The following is a 23,996-nucleotide window of genomic DNA, read 5'->3' on the forward strand; positions in this document are numbered from 1 at the left end:
TTATTAACTATTTTGTGTGACATAACTCTCTGATTTAAGGGCATAAGAATTCAAATTTGAAAATGTTAACATTTTCCAAGTTTTTGCCACATTTCCTTTTTTTCACAAATAAGAGCAAGTTATATCAAAGAAATTTTGGCACTATCATGAAGTACAATATGTCATGAAAAAAATAGTCTCATAATCAGTGGGATCCGGTGAAGCTTTCCAGAGTTATTACCTCACTAGATGGTGGCCCGATTCTAACGCATCGGGTATTCTAGAATATGTCCACGTAGTATATTGCCCAGCCACGTAGTATATTGCCCAGCCACGTAGTATATTGCCCAGCCACGTAGTATATTGCCCAGCCACGTAGTATATTGCCCAGCCACGTAGTATATTGCCTAGTGACGTAGTATATTGCACAGCCCATGTAGTATATTGCCTAGCCACGTAGTATATTGCCCAGCCACGTAGTATATTGCCTAGTCACGTGGTATATTGCCCAGCCACGTAGTATATTGCCCAGCCACGTAGTATATTGCCCAGTCACATAGTATATTGCCCAGCCACGTAGTATATTGCCCAGTCACGTATTGCCCAGCCACATAGTATATAGCAGAGCCACGTAGTATATTGCCCAGCACAGAGCCACATAGTATAGAGACTTAAAAAAAACAAAAACAAAAACAAAACATATACTCACCTATAGCCCGTTGAAGTCCTGCTATACTTACCCTCCGCCGCCTTTCTCGCTCCTTGCCACGCTCCCGGGATTGCTCCATTGCAAGCGGCAGCTTGCAGTCCCGTCCCAGGGCTGGTGTGAGCAGGATCTATGATGACGTCGCAGTCACATGACCGTGGGATGGGAGCGGAAGCTGCCGCTTGCAATGGAGCGATCCCGGGAGCGTGGAGAGGAGCGAGAAAGGCGGCGGAGGGTGAGTATAGCAGGTTTTTTGTTTTTTTTAATTATTTTTAACATGACATATTTTTACTATTGATGCTGCATAGGCAGCATCAATAGTAAATAGTTGGGGACACACAGGGTTAATAGCAGCGGTAACGGAGTGCGTTACACCGTGGGCCATTACCGCTGCCATTAACCTTGTGTGAGCGGTGAGTGGCGGGGATTACGGAGCGGGCGCCGGGCAGTGAGAGTAGGGGAGGGACTAATCGGACTGTGGTCGTCGCTGATTGGTCGCGGCAGCCATGACAGGCAGCAGCCGAGACCAATCAGCGAACGAATAACCGTGACAGAAGGACAGACAGACAGACGGAAGTACCCCTTAGACAATTATGTATATAGATAAATCAATAGTGGTCAGAATTGTGAAAATTGGCCTGATATTTAAAGTGCAGTCCACCTTGGGGTGTAAAGGGGTTAAGTATGCTGACATCCCCCTATATACCGCATGAGCACACACAAAACCCCTATATATAGTATTGGCCCCCACATAACCTCCTATATATAGTATGGGCCCCCACATAACCTCCTATATATAGTATGGGCCTCCACATGGCCCCCTATACACCGCATGAGCCCCCACATAGCCTCTCTAAATATAATGTGAGGACTCACATAGCCTCATATATACAGTATAAGCCCCCACATAGCCTCCTATATACAGTATGAGCCCACCACATAGACTCCTATTTACAGTATGAGACATCCACATGGCCTCTTATATACAGTATGAGCCCACCACATAGTCTCCTATATACAATATGAGCTCACCACATAGCCTTCTATATACAGCATGAGCCACCAACATAGTCTCCATGTATACTGTGTGAGCCCCACATAATCTCCATATATACAGTGTGAGACCATACATAGCCTCCTGTATGCATACAAATATCCCTACACATGAGAAAAAAAACACATCCTCACCTCACTCCTGTTCCACAGCGCTCTGCTCCTGTCTCCTGTGCAACGAGTTTCAGCAGCAGCACGATGACATGATGTCATCATATCTGCTTTCTCACACGCTTATTGGTGGAAGAAGGGGCCGGTGGCCCATCCTCCACCAATGTATTCACTGCTGTCTGCATCCTGAGGATGCATATAATGGTGACAGCTGGCGTGAGAGGTGTGGCCCGTGGACCTATGTTTCAGCCTTTTGGCTGTTTCCGTCCGCAGGCTGGACTGGAACAGCCACAGGACCAGATGTGGCCCGGGTGCTGCAGTTTGACCAGGTCCGCTCAAGTCCATTGATTTCTATATAGCAGTAAGTTCTTGCCTTCCTCTCCCCACCTTCATCTCATCTTTTGAAGAGATAATGCAGTTATAAGTAAATAGTCTGGCAGTTTTCAGAGCAGGTTGCCTAATCTCAGGTCTCTGCTTTTGCTGTCTACAGTAGAGCGGTTTTCTTGCTGATATATGAAAGTACATTAATAACAGTGTAGATCATGGAATCATAGAATGTTAGAGTGGGAAGGGACCTCCTGGGTCATCGTGTCTAACCCCCCTGCTCAATGCAGGATTCACTAAATCACCCCAGACAAATGTCTGTCCAGCCTCTGCTTGAAGACTTGCATTGAAGGAGAACTCACCACCTCTAGTGGCAGCCTGTTCCACTCATTGATCACCCTCACTGTCAAAATGTTTTTCTAATATCTAATCCGTGTCTCCTCCCATTCAGTTTCATTCTATTGCTTCTCATGTTTCCATGTGCAAATGAGAATAATGATGATCCCTCTACAGTGTGACATCTTTTCAGATATTTGTAGACGGCTATTAAGCCTTCCCTTAGCCTTCTGTTTTTGCAAGATAAACATTCCCACATCCTGTAACCGTTCCTCATAGGACACACTCTGCAAGTCCGCTCACCATCCTGCTAGCTCTTCTCTGAACTTGCTCCAGGTTTTCAATGTCTTTTTTTAAAATGTGCCCAGAACTGGACACAGTATTCCAGATGAGGCCTGACCAAGAAGGTAATTATCCCCAGATAGATACAGAACAGAATGTTTTACAGCAGAATTTGTGCTGAGCTTTATAGTTCTACTAATACAGTTTTTGCTACTCACCAGAATTGTCACTTGAAGTGGAAAGACAAGTCTCCTAAAAAACAGAAAGTAAGGAAGCTAAGGAGAATGCATAAGAATTCCCCTTTAACTTGATAATTTTTTTAAACAGCTCTTAACCCCTTCCCGACCTTTGACGCCACGTAGGCGTCATGAAAGTCGGTGCCATTCCGACCCATGACGCCTATGCGGCGTCATGGAAAGATCGCGTCCCTGCAGATCGGGTGAAAGGGTTAACTCCCATTTCACCCGATCTGCAGGGACAGGGGGAGTGGTAGTTTAGCCCAGGGGGGGTGGCTTCACCCCCTCGTGGCTACGATCGCTCTGATTGGCTGTTGAAAGTGAAACTGCCAATCAGAGCGATTTGTAATATTTCACCCATTATAACGGGTGAAATATTACAATCCAGCCATGGCCGATGCTGAAATATCATCGGCCATGGCTGGAAATACTAGTGTGCCCCCACCCCACCCCTCCGATCGCCCCCCCACCCCCCCGATCTGGCCGGTACACTGCTCCGGCTCCCCTCCGTCCAGTGCTCCGCTCCCCCCCGTGCTCGTGTCCGCTCCCCCCGTGCTCCAATCACCCCCCCGTGCTCCAATCACCCCCCCTGCACTCCGATCCACCCCCCCCCCCGTGCTCCGTTCCACCCCCCCGTGCTCCATTCCAGCCCCCCCGTGCTCCGTTCCACGCCCCCGCGCTCCGTTCCACCCCTCCCGCGCTCCGATTCCCCCCCCCGTGCTCCGGTCCCCCCCCACCCTATCATACTTACCGATCCAGCCGTGGTCCCGTCCATCTTCTCCCGGGCGCCGCCATCTTCCAAAATGGCGGGCGCATGCGCAGTGCGCCCGCCGAATCTGCCGGCCGGCAGATTCGTTCCAAAGTGCATTTTGATCACTGAGATAGATTATATCTCAGTGATCAAAATAAAAAAAATAATAAATGACCCCCCCCCCCCTTTGTCACCCCCATAGGTAGGGACAATAAAAAAATAAAGAATTTTTTTTTTTCCACTAATGTTAGAATAGGGTTAGGGTTAGGGGTAGGGTTAGGGTTAGGGTTAGGGTTAGGGGTAGGGTTAGGGGTAGGGTTAGGGGTAGGGTTAGGGTTAAGGTTAGGGCTAGGGGTAGGGGTAGGGGTAGGGTTAGGGTTAGGGGTAGGGTTAGGGGTAGGGTTAGGGGTAGGGTTAGGGTTAGGGCTAGGGTTAGGGTTAGGAATGTGCACACGTATTCTGGTCCTCTGCGGATTTTTCCGCTGCGGATTTGATAAATCCGCAGTGCTAAACCGCTGCGGATTTATGGCGGATTTACCGCGTTTTTTTCTGCGCATTTCACTGCGGTTTTACAATTGCGATTTTCTATTGGAGCAGTTGTAAAACCGCTGCGGAATCCGCACAAAGAAGTGACATGCTGCGGAATGTAAACCGCTGCGTTTCCGTGCAGTTTTTCTGCAGCATGTGTACAGCGATTTTTGTTTCCCATAGGTTTACATTGAACTGTACACTCATGGGAAACTGCTGCGGATCCGCAGCGTTTTCCGCAGCGTGTGCACATACCTTTAGAATTAGGCTATGTGCACACGGTGCGGATTTGGCTGCGGATTCGCAGCAGTGTTCCATCAGGTTTACAGTACCATGTAAACATATGGAAACCAAATCCGCTGTGCCCATGGTGCGGAAAATACCGCGCGGGAACGCTGCGTTGTATTTTCCGCAGCATGTCAATTCTTTGTGCGGATTCCGCAGCGTTTTACACCTGTTCCTCAATAGGAATCCGCAGGTGAAATCCGCACAAAAAACACTGGAAATCCGCGGAAAATCCGCAGGTAAAACGCAGTGCCTTTTACCCGCGGATTTTTCAAAAATGGTGCGAAAATATCTCACACGAATCCGCAACGTGGGCACATAGCCTTAGGGTTAGGGTTGGAATTAGGGTTGTGGTTATGGTTAGGGGTGTGTTGGGGTTAGGGTTGTGGTTAGGGGTGTGTTGCAGTTAGGGTTGTGTTTAGGGTTATGGCTACAGTTGGGATTAGGGTTAGGGGTGTGTTGGGGTTAGTGTTGGAGGTAGAATTGAGGGGTTACCACTGTTTAGGCACATCAGGGGTCTCCAAACGCAACATGGCGCCACCATTGATTCCAGCCAATCTCGTATTCAAAAAGTCAAATGGTGCTCCCTCACTTCCGAGCCCTGACGTGTGCCCAAACAGTGGTTTACCCCCACATATGGGGTACCAGCATACTCAGGACAAACTGCGCAACAATTACTGGGGTCCAATTTCTCCTGTTACCCTTGTGAATCTAAAGAAATGCTTGCTAAAACATAATTTTTGAGGAAAGAAAAATGATTTTTTATTTTCACGGCTCTGCGTTGTAAACGTCTGTGAAGCACTTGGGGGTTCAAAGTGCTCACCACATATCTAGATAAGTTCCTTGGGGGGTCTAGTTTCTAAAATGGGGTCACTTGTGGGGGGTCTCTACTGTTTAGGCACACCAGGGGCTCTGCAAACGCAACGTGACACCCGCAGACCATTCCATCAAAGTCTGCATTTCAAAAGTCACTACTTCCCTTCTGAGCCCCGACGTGTGCCCAAACAGTGGTTTACCCCCACATATGGGGTATCAGCGTACTCAGGAGAAACTGGACAACAACTTTTGGGGTCCAATTTCTCCTGTAACCCGTGGGAAAATAAAAAATTCTGGGCTAAATAATTATTTTTGAGGAAAGAAAACGTATTTATTATTTTCACGGCTCTGCATTATAAACTTCTATGAAGCACTTGGGGGTTCAAAGTGCTCACCACACATCTAGATAAGTTCCTTTCAGGGTCTAGTTTCCAAAATGGGGTCACTTGTGGGGGGTTTCTACTGTTTAGGCACATCAGGGGCTCTGCAAACGCAACGTGACGCCCGCAGAGCATTCCATCAAAGTCTGCATTTCAAAACGTCACTACTTCAATTCCAAGCCCCGGCATGTGCCCAAACAGTAGTTTACCCCCACATATGGGGTATCACCGTACTCAGGAGAAACTGGACAACAACTTTTGGGGTCAAATTTCTCCTGTTACCCTTGGGAAAATTAAAAAATTCTGGGCTAAATAATTATTTTTGAGGAAAGAAAACGTATTTATTATTTTCACGGCTCTGCATTATAAACTTCTATGAAGCACTTGGGGGTTCAAAGTGCTCACCACACATCTAGATAAGTTCCTTTGGGGGTCTAGTTTCCAAAATGGGGTCACTTGTGGGGGGTTTCTACTGTTAAGCCACATCAGGGGCTCTGCAAACGCAACGTGACGCCCACAGAGCATTCCATCAAAGTCTGCATTTCAAAACGTCACTACTTCACTTCCGAGCCCCGGCATGTGCCCAAACAGTGATTTACCCCCACATATGGGGTATCAGCGTACTCAGGAGAAACTGGACAACAACTTTTGGGGTCAAATTTCTCCTGTTACCCTTGGGAAAATAAAAAATTGCAGGCTAAAAGATCATTTTTGAGAAAATAATTTTTTTTTTTTATTTTCATGGCTCTGCGTTATAAACTTCTGTGAAGCACTTGGGGGTTCAAAGTCCTCACCACACATCTAGATTAGTTCCTTTGGGGGTCTAGTTTCCAAAATGGTGTCATTTCTGGGGAATCTCCAATGTTTAAGCACACAGGGGCTCTCCAAACGTGACATGGTGTCCGCTAATGATTGGAGCTAATTTTCCATTTAAAAAGCCAAATGGCGTGCCATCCCTTCCGAGCCCTGCCGTGCGCCCAAACAGTGGTTTACCTCCACATATGGGGTATCAGCGTACTCAGGACAAACTGGACAACAATATTTGGGGTCCAATTTCTCCCATTATCCTTGGCAAAATAGGAAATTCCAGGCTAAAAAATCATTTTTGAGGAAAGAAAAATTATTTTTTATTTTCATGGCTCTGCGTTATAAACTTCTGTGAAGCACCTGGGGGTTTAAAGTGCTCAATATGCATCTAGATAAGTTCCTTGGGGGGTCTAGTTTCCAAAATGGGGTCACTTGTGGGGGAGCTCCAATGTTTAGGCACACAGGGGGCTCTCCAAACGCGACATGGTGTCCGCTAACAATTGGAGCTAATTTTCCATTCAAAAAGTCAAATGGCGCGCCTTCCCTTCCGAGCCCTGCCGTGTGCCCAAACAGTGGTTTACCCCCACATATGAGGTATCGGCGTACTCGGGAGAAATTGCCCAACAAATTTTATGATCCATTTTATCCTACTGCCCATGTGAAAATGAAAAAATTGAGGCGAAAATAATTTTTTTGTGAAAAAAAAGTACTTTTTCATTTTTACAGATCAATTTGTGAAGCACCTGAGGGTTTAAAGTGCTCACTAGGCATCTAAATAAGTTCTTTGGGGGGTCTAGTTTCCAAAATGGGGTCACTTGTGGGGGAGCGCCAATGTTTAGGCACACAGGAGCTATCCAAACGCGACATGGTGTCCGCTAACGATGGAAATAATTTTTCATTCAAAAAGTCAAATGGCGCTCCTTCCCTTCCGAGCCTTACCATGTGCCCAAACAGTGGTTTACCCCCACATGTGAGGTATTGGTGTACTCAGGAGAAATTGCCCAACACATTTTAGGATCCATTTTATCCTGTTGCCCATGTGAAAATGAAAAAATTGAGGCTAAAAGAATTTTTTTGTGAAAAAAAAGTACTTTTTCATTTTTACGGATCAATTTGTGAAGCACCTGGGGGTTCAAAGTGCTCACTATGCATCTAGATAAGTTCCTTGGGGCGTCTAGTTTCCAAAATGGGGTCACTTGTGGGGGAGCTCCAATTTTTAGGCACACGGGGGCTCTCCAAACGTGACATGGTGTCCGCTAAAGAGTGGAGCCAATTTTTGATTCAAAAAGTCAAATGGCGCTCCTTCCCTTCCAAGCCCTGCCGTGCGCCCAAACAGTGGTTTACCCCCACATATGAGGTATCAGCGTACTCAGGACAAATTGGACAACAACTTTCGTGGTTCAGTTTCTCCTTTTACCATTGGGAAAATAAAAAAATTGTTGCTAAAAGATAATTTTTGTGACTAAAAAGTTAAATGTTCATTTTTTCCTTCCATGTTGCTTCTGCTGCTGTGAAGCACCTGAAGGGTTAATAAACTTCTTGAATGTGGTTTTGAGTACCTTGAGGGGTGCAGTTTTTAGAATGGTGTCACTTTTGGGTATTTTCAGCCATATAGACCCCTCAAACTGACTTCAAATGTGAGGTGGTCCCTAAAAAAAATGGTTTTGTAAATTTCGTTGTAAAAATGACAAATCGCTGGTCAAATTTTAACCCTTATAACTTCCTAACAAAAAAAAATTTTGTTTCCAAAATTGTGCTGATGTAAAGTAAACATGTGGGAAATGTTATTTATTAACTATTTTGTGTCACATATCTCTCTGGTTTAACAGAATAAAAATTCAAAATGTGAAAATTGCGAAATTTTCAAAATTTTCGCCAAATTTCCGTGTTTATCACAAATAAATGCAGAATTTATTGACCTAAATTTACCACTAACATGAAGCCCAATATGTCACGAAAAAACAGTCTCAGAACCGCTAGGATCCGTTGAAGCGTTCCTGAGTTATTACCTCATAAAGGGACACTGGTCAGAATTGCAAAAAACGGCAAGGTCTTTAAGGTCAAAATAGGCTGGGTCTTGAAGGGGTTAAATAGCAAACATTGTAGGGGAACAATTTGAAAAACATTTTCTGTTGAGTTAGGTTTTTGAGCTGATTTATACTAAAATTGGCATGCTTATTCCAAAAATGTAGTCAGTTTTTTTCTAGCACGTCAAGTTTTTCCTACACGACTTACCTGCCATAGAAGCACAATTGCACTGATATCTGTAATAAGACTTGTTATCTGATTACAATTCGACTCATATAGAGCTACGTGGCAACTTGTAAGAGTAGTCACAACTTTGTCATGCCTATTTCTTATATATTTCATTTTTTGTTCATATTTGTACTATTTAAAAAAACAACAACACTTTTTAGGTACAGTAGTTTACATAGTTTTGAGAAGACAAAAATCCTATAGTTCAAAAACTTGACGTGATAGAGAAAAACACATCATTTCTGGATTCAGCATCCAAAAATTAATTAAGAACAGTTGTCTGACCTAACTCTTAAAAAATTGTGTTCCCCAGTGAATTATCTATGCAATATGGTGGGAACAACTTATTTACATTTCTTTATACTCCTTTGTATTGCGGTAGAGTAGTAGTAAAAATGACATGACAGAAAAAAGGGATTATTTTTAGGTTAGGTTCATGTATGTGTTGGTATTGGAGACTAATCTGGACCCTCTATTGTGGTTCTGAAGCAAAACTAATTTGTTCATATGACATATGTTAATCAGGTTTGCCTTTTATACTGTGGTATTTATAATTTGTTAATGTGTAGTAAACATTGTCCAATGCATTTCTAGGTTGGGAATGGAGCATGATGGCCAAGGAAACAGGTGTGGAGATGAAGTTAGAATGGGAAGTATCATGGCTCCACTGGTACAAGCTGCATTCCATCGCTTTCACTGGTCTCGATGTAGTCAGCAAGAGCTTAGCCGCTATTTAAGGTAAGAACATTTGCTGCATATGCTACTTACCTGCCTTTTGTGCTCAGCTCCGTTCTTCGGCAGCACAGAGCTGTCAGAGATCACTCCTACCGGTGATTCAGCTGATGTCACGTAGACAGAGCAGCAGCTTCTTTTCCATCCTGTTTTGATAATAGGGTGTGACTTCCACCATTGTTGCCATTTTTAGGCTGCCAACCTCCATGGACAAGGTAAGGAAAAATTTTAGGGCAACTCTTGTGTGTGTGTGTGTGTATATATATATATATATTTATATATATATATATATATATATATGTGCTAGATCGGCTTACTTAGCTACTTAATGAGGTTAGTCACAGGAATGCTTTTCATTTAAATCTTCAGCTGGTTTGTTAAAAATGCATAAAAAACTAGGTTATCAGAAAAACAGCCGCATTCAGACTTGATGGTATAAGCAAACAGCGCCTTTTACAGTCCGTCTAACTGTGGGTATCCATCTGCTCAAAAAAGAGGGTTTAGCAAGGGCACAACTCTATGGGTCAGCTTCATCCTCAGAGCACGCACAGAACAATAATTCAGTTCAGAGCCTTCCCTTTACCTCCTGGACCACACTCTGGGGTGCAGATATGGTGTACAGTGGTCCCTCCTCACTCTTTAGCTGTTAGTCAAAAAATCCAGGCCCTGCCACGGCCGATTAACGCCTCTCAGCACATAACATGCTGGAACAAACTTCCAAGTTGATGTCACTGAAACTAATGACCTCCATAAAACACATCCCCTCCAGCACTGTAACCGTTTTACAAGCCCTATAACTGGTTGATAATTTCTCTGTGTATTGAGCAACTTTTTACCTATTTTGGCCATGTATCCAGGATGACTATTTGTGTACACAAGGTGTGATTCCTTTACATTTTAGGAGTAACAAAGAATTAGATTTTTAGCAGGGTTTTTTTCTGGTTTGGTTTTCGTACTTAGTTGACTAAACCCAACATTTATGTACACGATTCAATGAAAAAGTCATTGCACTGAGAAGTATGGTGACAATCTAGTGAGGACAGCGTAATGAAAAGGCAGATGGATATGGTTGTCCTAGGTGGTTGCTGTAATAGGTCCTGTTTTACAATGAATTTAAAGTTGCAATAAAACGTATGCTCACACACAATAGCTAAGTAAATTCACTTAAATGAAAAAAACTATAGAAAAACAAAGTTGTCAGAAAGATATAATCAATAGATATTTTCTTTACAAAATTTACAAACCATATTAAAAGATATATGCAAGCTATATAAATAGCTTAGACCTGAGACCCAGCAAGGTAATGATTACACTATGGTATGAAACATAGAAGTCAAATCTAAAAATATCTAAAATTATTATTTGTTCGTAAATAATATAAAAGCAATTAAAACTCAGTGCAGGTGCAAGGAACAGGAATATTTAGTGCATCTTCGAAAATGCAGATAAACATCGGAACATTGTGTTGTTGGTGCAGGCGGCATAAACCATGTTGTTTACCCATTGTAAATAAAAATAACCAATTAGGCAAATAACAATTGTGAAACCTCTAAAATGAATCATCTAAAGCAGTCTCTCAGTTCTTTGGTGTGATCTTTTTCCTTTGCTTTCCCTTTTTTAATCTTTATCTTTTTCCTTTTTTTTCACTGAGAAGTGCAATTTTATTACGAGACCACAAATCTCCATGTCCAAACAATCAAGTAAAGAGTTTCTCAGATTCCTGCTCAGAAGAGGCCTGTGGGCAGTGGGAGGCATGGATCCACGTGGTCCTTCCTTCTACCTTGGGTAGCTTGAGTACCTGGTAATGCCCTTCCCACCTAAGCTGCTGAGATCCAGGTGTCTTTAAACCATTGCTCAATTTCCAAGAGGAGGCAGATTTGAGTCCAAGTGTTATGCAAATAAGTTAGTACTTGATGTACCTGCTGAAAGTATTTTGCACAATGCATCAAAGTTCTCACAATGGAACTCCGTAGTAAAAGCTTTGAAGAGCCATAACATTTAGGCCGAACTGTGAGTTGTACTTAAAGTTTACAACTTCTGGCATCTTCTCACCAGTTTCTCCCAACTCCGATGAAATGGTTGGAGCTGGGGCAGGATGGAGACACTTGTTGAATTCATGACAACCAACAGCATTCACTGCTCCCCAAATCTTACTCCAGCAGAAACGCGTCCGATTCTTCTGATTCAGAAACAGAATAGAATTTGTTTTAGAAATTGTCTCTCATAGCAAAGATCCAATTGTCACAGGTAATATGAATAAGAATGACATTTATTTAAAAGAAGAGTTTTAGATGGGATAATACACCGTCCACACACATTGAATGATTTTTCTCTCGGTCCGACCATCCATGAGAGAATAACTTGCAGCATGGACTATTCTCTTCTGAGTCTCAGATAAGATTCACACATTCAGGTCTATGGGGGTGTAAAAAATCAGATCCCACACAGAACATGCAATTGACATCCAGTTTTTCCATACACTTTCCTGGGATAATAATAGAAATGTATATTTCACCATATACATTTTTTAATGTAGATATATGAAAATAGACAACACACCGATGTCGCAAGGATATCACATGGATGTAAAAAATAGACACAAGCATGACACACAGCTGAAAATGCCAGTGAAAATTGCCTGTTTTCTGGATGAAGGTCAGAAGATTTTTTTATATGCCCGTCTGCCGCAAACCTTGGTTGAAATCTGTTTGGTGCAGTACGCTGATCATTTACATCGGAATTCACATCTAAATTCCCACAAAACCCGTGATATACATGAAATCACTGAGAGAATCATTCCCTATGATGAGGCAGATGGAGTCACTTTGGGTTAAAGCTTTTATAGGGAATTTTGTTTTTAAACACTACGGGAAGCAGCTGCTGAAATTTGGCATTAGGACTGCAGTAAATGTGGGCTGGATCTGCCCGCATCTGTGTGACATCGCTCCTCTTCTCCCCTTCCGGGGGCTTGTAAAAGGATAAGGGAGGACGAGAAATGTAGGATAACAGGGCAGGACATTTTGTTGGTGACTGCCAAGTGATACTGACGTGTCCCCGAGGACAGCTGGCAGCGCTGATTCTGTTACTTGGTGCTGCTGTATCACGTGCTGGGATTAGATATGCGGAGTGTATCATGCGCTGGGATTAGATACAGTTGTGTGAAAGTGTTTGCCCCTTCCTGATTTCCTATTCTTTATGTTTGTCACACTTACAGTAAATGTTTCCGATCACCAAACAAATTTAAATATTAGACACATGATAGGATTAGATGCACGGCTCAGCGGACTGGACTGTTTCACACATGATGGAATTAGATGCTCAGTGGACCGCATCATGTATGATAGGATTAGATACACGGCTCAGCGGACTTGACAGTATCACGCACAATAGGATTAGATGCGCAGTACAACATACAGTATCACACAGAATGAGAGATTTTTCTTCTGCAAATACTGAACGTGTGTGCACATACCCCAAATGGTGTGAAAATGAAACCCCCCAAACATGGCAAAATTGCTGTTTTTTATTTTACCATTTCTGCCACTTCTTTTTTTCAGTACATTATATGGAAAAGTGAATATTGCCACTTAAAACTGCAAAACAAACCACCATACAACTATGTTAATAGAAAATAAAAATAAATTATTGCTCTTGGAATAGGTAGAGGACTACAGAGCAAAAATTAGCTCTGGCAGGAAGAGGTTAATCCACTGGCCCATCTGATATCCGTCAGAATCAACAAGTTTTAAGTTTATGCCTGCATCACTTGACATTTCCGGGTCTCCTGCTCAGCTGGCTGAGAACACCAACTAGTAAGGAGCAACAGTTTTCATCAGATTACCAGAAATTAGTATACTATAATTCATATAGTGTAAGTGGGTTAAGAGCTGGCTCAGGGATAGGAAACAAAGGGCGGTTATTAATGGAGCACACTCGGACTGGGTCGCGGTTAGCAGTGGGGTACCACAGGGGTCAGTATTGGGCCCTCTTCTTTTTAACATATTTATTAATGACCTTGTAGGGGACATACAGAGCAGAACTTCAAAATTTGCAGATGACACTAAACTCTGCAGGGTAATTAATACAGAGGAGGACAATTTTATATTACAGGATGATTTATGTAAACTAGAAGCTTGGGCTGATAAATAGCAAATGACCTTTAATAGGGTTAAGTGTAAGGTCATGCACTTGGGTAGAAGTAATAAGATGTATAATTATGTGTTTAATTGTAAAACTCTGGGCAAAGCCATCAATGAAAAAGACCTGGCAGTATGGGTGGATGACAAACTCATATTCAGTGGCCAGTGTCAGGCAGCTGCTACAAAGGCAAATAAAATAATGGGATGCATTAAAAGAGGCATAGATGCTCATGAGGAGAACATAATTTTACCTCTATACAAGTCACTAGTTCAACCACACTTAGAATACTGTGCACAGTTCTGGTCTCCGGTGTATAAGAAAGACATAGCTGAACTAGAGCGGGTGCAGAGAAGAGTGACCAAGGTTATTAGAGGACAGGGGGGTCTGCAATACCAAGATAGGTTATTACACTTGGGGCTATTTAGTTTGGAAAAACGAAGACTAAGGGGTGATCTTATTTTAATGTATAAATATATGAGGGAACAGTACAAAGACCTTTCTGATGATCTTTTTAATCATAGACCTGAGACAGGGACAAGGAGGCATCCTCTATGTCTGGAGGAAAGAAGGTTTAGACATAATAACAGACACGGGTTCTTTACTGTAAGAGCAGTGAGAATATGGAACTCTCTGCCACATGGTTTTTTTTGCCTTCCTGTGGATCAACATGTTAGGGCATGTTAGTTTAGGCTACGGGTTGAACTAGATGGACTTAGTCTTCCTTCAACCTTAATAACTATGTTACTAAGATCTCTGCTAGCTGTTATTTAGTAGAATCCTTTTTCATTTACTGTCAGTGGATACAAATCTGTCCTGGTCATGTGACAGGCTCACAACTGCACAGCTCGTCACGAGACTGAGCTTCGACCCATGGCTGCTGCTGCTGTACGTTCTACAAATGTATTTTATGTTGGAGTGCTGTCCATGTGTGCAACGTACTGCAGACGAGCAACACACTGACTAATAATTCTTCTGTTTTGAGGATGAATCATTGCTTGTGTTAATGCAAAGTAGCTTCTCCATCCGAGATGTGGATGAAAACATGGAGCTGAACGTTGAACTAGCAATGGTTTACAATTCTTTTTGAGATTCTGGATTTTTCTGGAATTGTACTACAGTATAGATCAGTGCTTGATCCCCTTGGCAGCTCATAAATCAACTCTTAGAAAGGGCTGAGCTGTAGGACAAGGTCTAAAGCCACCTGTATGAGTCTCTTCACCCATGTGACCAGTTTGCCAATCAGTAGTGGTTGGACAACTATGGGTTAACCTATCCTGAGGATTAGCCATCAGTGTTAAAAATCCTGACCATCTCTCTTACAGCAGTGTACATAATAATTTATTAAAAATAATATACAATTGTCCTTTTACAATGGTGATATTGGGTTTGCCTTTTTTTCCATAGTTCTTATGATTGCCTGCGTGATGATCCATTTGTACATGACTGGCCTTCACTTCCTCAGCTGCCTGGGATTCATTATTCTATGAATGAGCAATGCCGTTTTGACTTTGGTATTGGTTACATGATGTGTACAGCTGTAAGTACTTTCAAAATTACCATAGCTTTTTTAAAAGTATTTTAATTATACAAAAGTATAAAAAGACAGATTGTAGCCCGAACGGGGTAAAAAGTCCCACAGACATAGTCCAAGGCCAAATTTAAACGTCCATTTTTTGGCGGGGATACAAGGAAATCCGAGCAATTATTCTGATCAGACCCTGATCCGAGTGGTAGTGTATCATCTGATTTTTCTTGTACAAGTAGAAATGTAAGAAAAATAAAAATTCTCAACCTTCTCCATTCTGACAGTCCTTGTAAATTGGATGGCACTTGCATAATATCTGAGTGCAGTCCAATGTTTTTCATGGACCTATTGAATTGCATTTCTGATTTTGTTACACATAACGATATCGTTAATGATATCGTTGCTTTTTGTGACGTAGCAACGATATCGTTAACAAAATCGTTATGCGTGACAGCGACCAACGATCAGGCCCCTGCTGGGAGATCGTTGGTCGCTGGGGAAAGTCCAGGACTTTATTTCGTCGCTGGATCTCCTGCAGACATCGCTGAATCGGCGTGTGTGACGCCGATTCAGCGATGTCTTCACTGGTAACCAGGGTAAACATCGGGTTACTAAGCGCAGGGCCGCGCTTAGTAACCCAATGTTTACCCTGGTTACCATTGTAAATGTAAAAAAGAAACCACTAAATACTTACATTCCGGTGTCTGGTCACGTCCCTTGCCTTCAGCTTCCCGCACTGACTGTGAGCGCTCAGTCAGTGCGGGAAGCTGAAGGCGAGGGACGTGACCAGACACCGGAATGTAAGTATGTAGTGTTTTTTTTTTTTTACTTTTACAATGGTAATCAGGGTAAACATCGGGTTACTAAGCGCAGGGCCTGGTTACCCAGGGACTTCGGCATCGTTGGTCGCTGGAGAGCTGTCTGTGTGACAGCTCTCCAGCGACCAAACAGCGACGCTGCAGCGATCGACATCGTTGTCTAGATCGCTGCAGCGTCGTTTAATGTGACGGTACCTTTACTTGGATCAAAATCAGATATGTGTCTGATATTTTCCACAGACCATGTGGCCCAAGGAAAAACAGACATGCATGGTCCCATAAAATATAGGGTATTAGTGCTATCCGTGAAAAACACAGATAGCACTCGTATGCGAAAATCGGATGTGTGAATGATGCCTTAATGGAAACCAAAATTACACAAGTACAAGAACTAAAATAGATGCAAAATCTAAAAGACAGTTTTTATTAAATAGTTTAAAAAACATGCATGTATCTGTATAGATCCAGTGTGACAGACACAAATATAATTGGTGGGTGAGCCACAAGGGAAGCTCCCAACAATAGGGGGCAACAATCAATATCCAGTAAAAAAAAAAAAAAGTATATATACCATTGTGTGTATATATATATATATATATATATATATATATATATATATATATATATATATATATATATATATATATAATTTTTTCACATTTTTTTTTTCATAAAACTTACAGTAATAGATGAAATGAAGATTTTTAGTGCATAAATTGGCCAATTCATGTGTGCCCATAAACCACGGCAAGGTGATCTCCTTCTGATGGGTCCTACTCTACCATACATGCCACTTTTGGGCCACCAGCCTACAACTATGGACAAAACATGTCACTCTGGGCTAAACCTACAATATATGGGTAGGTAGAGTTGATTACCGCCAACTGCAAGTTCAATGGGAGGAGTGCAAGATCAGTCTGGATGCAGCCAATATTCAATAACTAAATAGAGAAAAAAATCAACCAGCACTCCTAATGTGAACATGTGCAAGCTGCAAACTGCAATATAGATAAAAAAAAAACACAGCAGCACATGTACATGAATCTAGGCCATGTGAAAACACAGACACATATTCAATATGAATTATACTTCTCAAAAATATTTTTTTCACAAATTTTTTTTCAAAAACAATTTTTTTCATAAAACTTACAGTAATAAATGAAATGAAGATTCTTAGCGCGTAAATTGGCCAATTCATGTGTGCCCATCAACCACGACAAGGTGATCTCCTTCTGATGGGTCCTACTCTACCATACATGCCACTTTTGGGCCACCAGCCTACATCTATGGACAAAACATGTCAATCTGGGCTAAACCTACAATATATGGGCAGGTACAGTGCAGACCAAAAGTTTGGACACACCTCATTTAAAGATTTTTCTGTATTTTCATGACTATGAAAATTGTACATTCACACCGAAGCCATCAAGACTATGAATTAACACATGTGGAATTATATACTTAACAATAAAGTGTGGAACAACTGAAATTATGTCTTATGTTCTAGGTTCTTCAAAGTAGCCACCTTTTGCTTTGATTACTGTTTTGCACACTCTTGGCATTCTCTTGATGAGCTTCAAGAGGTTGTCATCGGGAATGGTCTTCCAACAATATTGAAGGAGTTCCCAGAGACGCTTAGCACTTGTTGGCCCTTTTGCCTTCACTTTGCGGTCCAGCTCACCCCAAACCATCTCGATTGGGTTCAGGTCTGGTGACCGTGGAGGCCAGGTCATCTGGCGTAGCACCCCATCACTCCTTCTTGGTCAAATAGCCCTTACACAGCCTGCAGGTGTGTTTGGGGTCATTGTCCTGTTGAAAAATAAATGATGGTCCAACTAAACGCAAACCTTTGGTCTTCCTTTCCTGGGGCTGTCCTCATGTGAGCCAGTTTCTTTGTAGCGCTTGATGGTTTTTGCCACTGCACTTGGGGACACTTTCAAAGTTTTTCCAATTTTCTGACTGACTGACCTTCATTTTTTAAAGTAATGATGTCCACTCGTTATTCTTTGCTTAGCTGCTTTTTTCTTGACACAATACAAATTCTAACAGTGTATTCAGTAGGACTATCAGCTGTGTATCCACCAGACTTCTGCGCAACACAACTAATGGTCCCAACCCATTTATAAGGCAAGAAATCCCACTTATTAAACCTGACAGGGCACACCTGTGAAGTGAAAACCATTCCCGGTGACTACCTCTTGAAGCTCATCAAGAGATTGCCAAGAGTGTGCAAAGCAGTCATCAAAGCAAAAGGTGGAAACTTTGAAGAACCTCGAATATAAGACATACTTTCAGTTGTTTCACACTTTTTTGTTAAGTATATAATTCCACGTGTGTTAATTCATAGTTTTGATGCCTTCAGTGTGAATATATAATTTTCATAGTTAAGTAAATAAGGCAGCACACTGCAGCGCTAGAACATACAAACTTGAAAAACGAAATTTGAACTGCATTACTGCACTAGAAATATGAAAAATGAGAGCTTTTAGCGCATAAAAATGGCCAATTTTGTGTGTACCTGGTAGCCCCTTTACGGCATCTCTCTTATACCAGGTCCTACACTTGCCTTACCTCACTGAGAATAAACGTCTCCATCTGAATGGGTACATGTGAAACCTCTTCCTAGACCAAAATTCTCTCTCTCTGTGGAGGGGTATCGGACCTGCTGTAATTAAAACACCTGTGGCTAGGAGGCGGAGTGCACGATCAGAAGGCTAGAGAATACATTTCAAAAACCTGACCGGCACATCCAAAAATAGACTCAGTGTGAAAGTCATGAAAATACAGAAAAATCTTTAAATGAGAAGCTGTCCAAACTTTTGATCTGTACTGTGTGTGTGTATGTATGTATGTATGTATATATATATATATATATATATATATATATATATATATATATATATATATATATATATATATATATATATATACACATTGTCATGCAGTGACCCCTGTTACAGCTAGGGAGCACTGCATGTTCTCAGAATAAGCACAAAGGCGTATTGCGGCCATGGGAATGCATGGCAGTTGCAGGCGTAACTATGATTGTGAGACAGTGTCCGGCATGGTTGTAAATGGCTGGCATGTGTCGCAGAGGGAGCCAGTGCTGTAAGCCAGTAATGTTGTTCTGGGACCTGTAGTCCTACGAGTGTTTGAGTGGTTTATAATAAGGGAGGCTTACAGGGTTAGTTGGAGAGCTGGGTGGGTCTGACTAACCACACCAACCTATCACCTATGGGATTGGCTTCTATGGTATACTGTGACTGAGGTCTGGTCACATGGTCAGAGTGTATGGACCTGAATGGTCGGTGTGTCAGGTCCTTGAAGGCTTGTGTGTTGGACGGTCCAAGGAGTGGACATCCTGAATAGCACACTCAGAGGCTGTGGACCTTGAAGGCCTGTGTGTTGGGAGGTCCTGGGAGTAGGACCAGATCCCTGAATAGCACACAGAGAGGCTGTGGACCTGGATGGCCTGTGTTGAATGGTCCTGGGAGTAGGACCGGAGTCCTGAAAAGCACATGGTGAGGCCATGTTCCTGCAGAGTCTGTGAAGGCACTGCATTGGAGAAGCTACCGTTCCTTCTCTACTGTCTGGTGGCTTGGTGAGCAAGGCATCGTCCGGGATGGTGATCTCAGTAAGTGAGCAGTGAGGAGTGAGCACTGACAGGAGTCAGCGTGTGGAGCAGGAGCTCCTGGAAGGTAACCCAGATTATGGGGATCTGTGTGCACTGACAGGGGGTCAGTTAATGAATTGTGCAGCCACCCATGGTTACTGGACGGAGTATGGTCCAGCATGTGTAGAGACTGCAACCTAATGTCGTGTGTTGGTGCCTGTAGTGTTCCATGGACATTAATGAACTGTTCGGCATGTGGTCACCCGCGGTAACTGGACAAAGAGTGCTGGTGTGTTTAGTGACTGCAAGTTAAAGCCGTGTAATGTAAAGTGCTATGGACTATGTGTGAGGTTTGTGATGGGTAACATGGCCTACAGCGGTTTATGAAGTTTGAATAAACCAAAATAGACTGTTTATGTGAAAAAACGTGCCCGTCTACGTTTATCCCATTGCCAAGCGAGTATTCCCCAACCCGTTAGTGATCACGGTATATATATATGTATATACTGACCAAAAGTTTGGACACACCTTCTCATTTAAGGATTTTTCTCTATTTTCATGACTGTGAAAATTGTACATTCACACTGAAGGCATCTAAACTATGAATTAACATATGTGGAATTATATACCATACTTAACAAAAAAGTTTGAAACAACTGAAATTATGTCTTATATTCTAGGTTCTTCAAAGTAGCCACCTTTTGCTTTCATGATTGCTTTGCACACTCTTGGCATTCTCTTGTTGAGCTTCATGAGGTAGTCACCGGGAATAGTCTTCCAACATTCTTGAAGGAGCTCCCCGAGATGCTTAGCACTTTTTGGCCATTTTGCCTTCAATCTGCGGTCCAGCTCACCCCAAACAATCTCGATTGGGTTCAGGTCTGGTGACTGTGGAGGCCAGGTCATTTGGCGTAGCACCCCATCACTCTCCTTCTTGGTCAAATAGCCCTTAAACAGCCTGGAGGTGTGTTTGGGGTCGTTGTCCTGTTGAAAAATAAATGATGGTCCAACTAAACGCAAAGCAGATGGAATAGCATGCCGCTGCAAATGCTGTGGTAGCCATCCTGGTTCAGTATGCCTTCAATTTTGAACAAATCCCCAACAGTGTCACCAGCAAAGCACCCCCACACCATCACACCTCCTCCTCCATGCGTCACGGTGGGAACCAGGCATGTAGAGTCCATCCGTTCACTTTTTCTGTGTCGTACAAAGACACAGTGGTTGGAGCCAAAGATCTCAAATTTGGACTCATCAGACCAATGCACAGGTTTCCACTGGTCTAATGTCCATTCCTTGTGTTCTTTAGCCCAAACAAGTCTCTTCTGCTTGTTGTCTGTCCTTAGCAGTGGTTTCCTAGCAGCTATTTTACCATGAAGGCCTGCTGCACAAAGTCTCCTCTTAACAGTTGTTGTAGAGATGTGTCTGCTGCTAGAACTCCGTGTGACATTGACCTGGTCTCTAATCTGAGCTGCTGTTAACCTGCGATTTCTGAGGCTGGTGACTCGGATAAACTTATCCTCAGAAGCAGAGGTGACTCTTGGTCTTCCTTTCCTGGGGCGGTCCACATGTGAGCCAGTTTCTTTGTAGAGCTTAATGGTTATTGCCACTGCACTTGGGGACACTTTCAAAGTTTTCCCAATTTTTCAGACTAACTGACCTTCATTTCTTAAAGTAATGATGGCCACTCGGTTTTTCTTTACATAGCTGCTTTTTTCTTGCCATAATAGAAATTCTAACAGTCTATTCAGTAGGACTATCCCACTTATTAAACCTGACCGGGCACACCTGTGAAGTGAAAACCATTCCTGGTGACTACCTCTTGAAGCTCATCAAGAGAATGCCAAGAGTGTGCAAAGCAGTCATCAAATTAAAAGGTGGCTACTTTGAAGAACCTAGCATATAAGACATAATTTCAGTTGTTTCACACTTTTTTGTTAAGTATATAATTCCACGTGTGTTAATTCATAGTTTTGATACATTCAATGTGAATGTACAATTTTCATAGTCATGAAAATACAGAAAGATCTTTAAATGAGAAATTGTGTCCAAACTTTTGGTCTGTACTGTATATCTACTATATAATTGTCTAAGGGTCCCTTCCGTCTTTCTGTCTGTCTGTACTTCTGTCACAGATATTCATTGGTCGCGTCCTCTGTCATGGAATCCAAGTTGCTGATTGGTCTCGCCAGAAGTTCGCTGGATCCTGCCGGGTGAGTATATAACTATTTTTTATTTTAATTATTTATTTAAACAGGTATATGGTGCCCACACTGCTAAATACTACGTGGGCTGTCTTAGATACCGCGTGGCTGCTATATACTACCTGGCCAGTGTTAGATACTATGTGGGCTGTGTTCTATACTGCGTGGGTTGTGTTATATATTATGTGGCCAGCGTTATATGCTGCGTGGGCTGCGTTATATACTACATGGCTGCTATATACTACGTGGGCAGTGTTATATACTATGTGGCTGTGTTCTATACTGTGTGCTATATACTACGTGGCCACTGTTAGATACTATGTGGGCTGTGCTATATATTACGTGGGCTGTGTTATATATTACGTGGCCAGTGTTACATACTACGTGGGCTGTGTTATTTACTGCGTGGCTTATATTAACGCATCTGGTATTCTACAATATGTATGTATTTATATAGCAGCCACATGGTATATACCACAGGCCACGTAGTACTCCTATATACTACGTGGCCTGTGCTATATACTATGTGGCTGCTATATACATACATACATATTTTAGAATACCCGATGCGTTAGAATCGGACCACCATCGTATATATATATATATATATATATATATATATCACATAAGAACAGTTCTTTCAAGCATTAAAGTGATATCATGGTACAGATTGAAGTGTCGGCAAGTGTAGTTCCTTGTAGATTGTGACATAAGGTGAAGATAGTGCATACTACAATTTAGACATAAAGAGGATCACCTACCAAGCGCCCGATGCACGTTCCACAAATGCTTCATCATTTATGTTTGTCATTTTATCTCATTTATCTTTGTGTCTGTCATATATGATATATGCTTAGTTTTTATTGGAATTGGTATCTGCTTTAGTCCTGAGACTGATTTTGTCTTTTGGATTCTAAAACTATTAAAAGATAAATAATAAAATACAGTGCCTACAAAAAGTATTCATACCTTGTGTTCTTTTCCACATTTTCTCACTTTACACCCACAAACGTATATGTACGGTACTTTATTGGGATTTTATGTGATATATCAGCACAAAGTAGCAGCAAGTATCTAAGTAAACAGGAAATGAGATAAGGTTTTCTAAATGTCTTAAAAATATAAATCTGAAAATTATCACGTGCATTTGTATTCAGCCCCAAGTCAATACTTTGTAGGAACACCTCACTGCAATTACTACTGCAAGTCTTTTGGGATTTTTCTCTACCAGCTTTTGTTTTTTTGTTTTTGTTGATTTTTTTTTTTATCCCTAGGCAAAAAAACAGTTCTTTTTTTTAGCAAAATGGATGAGTTTTATACAATCTCACGCCCATCATGCTTTTTTTTTTACTGTGACTTCTAGTGCATGTTTGATATCCGCAACATATTCATTTCTCTAGCGGCTGAGTTTTCTGTTGAGGTCTGCTTGAGTAACATTGGGTCCTCCCCACATTGAGTAGTTTTCTATTTAAAAACACCTTTGAGTCACTACTGCTTGAAACATCCAGAGACCATGAGATATACGGTACTTCCAAAGTTTCTTGGCTAGGCTGTTTCTTTTGAATGTACCTCTCACTGTATATCTTTTCAGAACAGTAATAATTCTATTACTGCTCAAGAATAGTTTTGTTTTTTTAATTTTCTTTCCTAATCCTGGAAACAAAAATGTATACTATATGGACAAAAATATTGGGAAACGGACATATTATACCTACTGAGCCTTTTATGTCAACCCAATCCAAATTCATAGGACTTACCTGGGTGGTGATATCACTTTGTAGCTAAAACAGCTTCTACTGTTCTGGAAAGGTTTTCTACAAGATTTTGGAGTGAGTCCACTACTTTTGTCAAGTAACCCCTTTACCGCCAAGGATGTATCTGACACATTCTTGCAGGGTGGCATGGTGGCATCTCTGTTGCTAATGACCTATGAGATACATCCTGGTTAGTAATGGCCATATCTCCTCCTAGATCGCAGGTACAGTAGCATGCTGGGGCTGGCTTTAAAGCGGAGTCATGACCCAGCTTGAGAAATCAAAGGTGAAAGTGAGAACTGCACACGTCTAAAGCTCTCATTTCTGACTCTCACTTTAAAGTCTTGTGCACACGACCATATT

General features: G+C 42.1%; 1 protein-coding gene across 1 annotated transcript in view; it reads left to right on the top strand.

Moving 5' to 3' along the window:
- The window catches only part of LOC138675535 (A disintegrin and metalloproteinase with thrombospondin motifs 2-like), a 705,150-nt gene that overhangs the window by 381,024 nt on the left and 300,130 nt on the right, over positions 1 to 23,996 (top strand). Inside the window, exons 8-9 of the mRNA XM_069763862.1 lie at positions 9,445 to 9,588; positions 15,127 to 15,259. Of these exons, the coding sequence (XP_069619963.1) occupies positions 9,445 to 9,588; positions 15,127 to 15,259 (277 nt within the window). The remainder of the gene's footprint in view (positions 1 to 9,444; positions 9,589 to 15,126; positions 15,260 to 23,996) is intronic.

Source organism: Ranitomeya imitator, chromosome 4, assembly GCF_032444005.1.
Source record: "Ranitomeya imitator isolate aRanImi1 chromosome 4, aRanImi1.pri, whole genome shotgun sequence".
In the NCBI taxonomy this organism is placed as follows: Eukaryota; Metazoa; Chordata; class Amphibia; order Anura; family Dendrobatidae; genus Ranitomeya; species Ranitomeya imitator.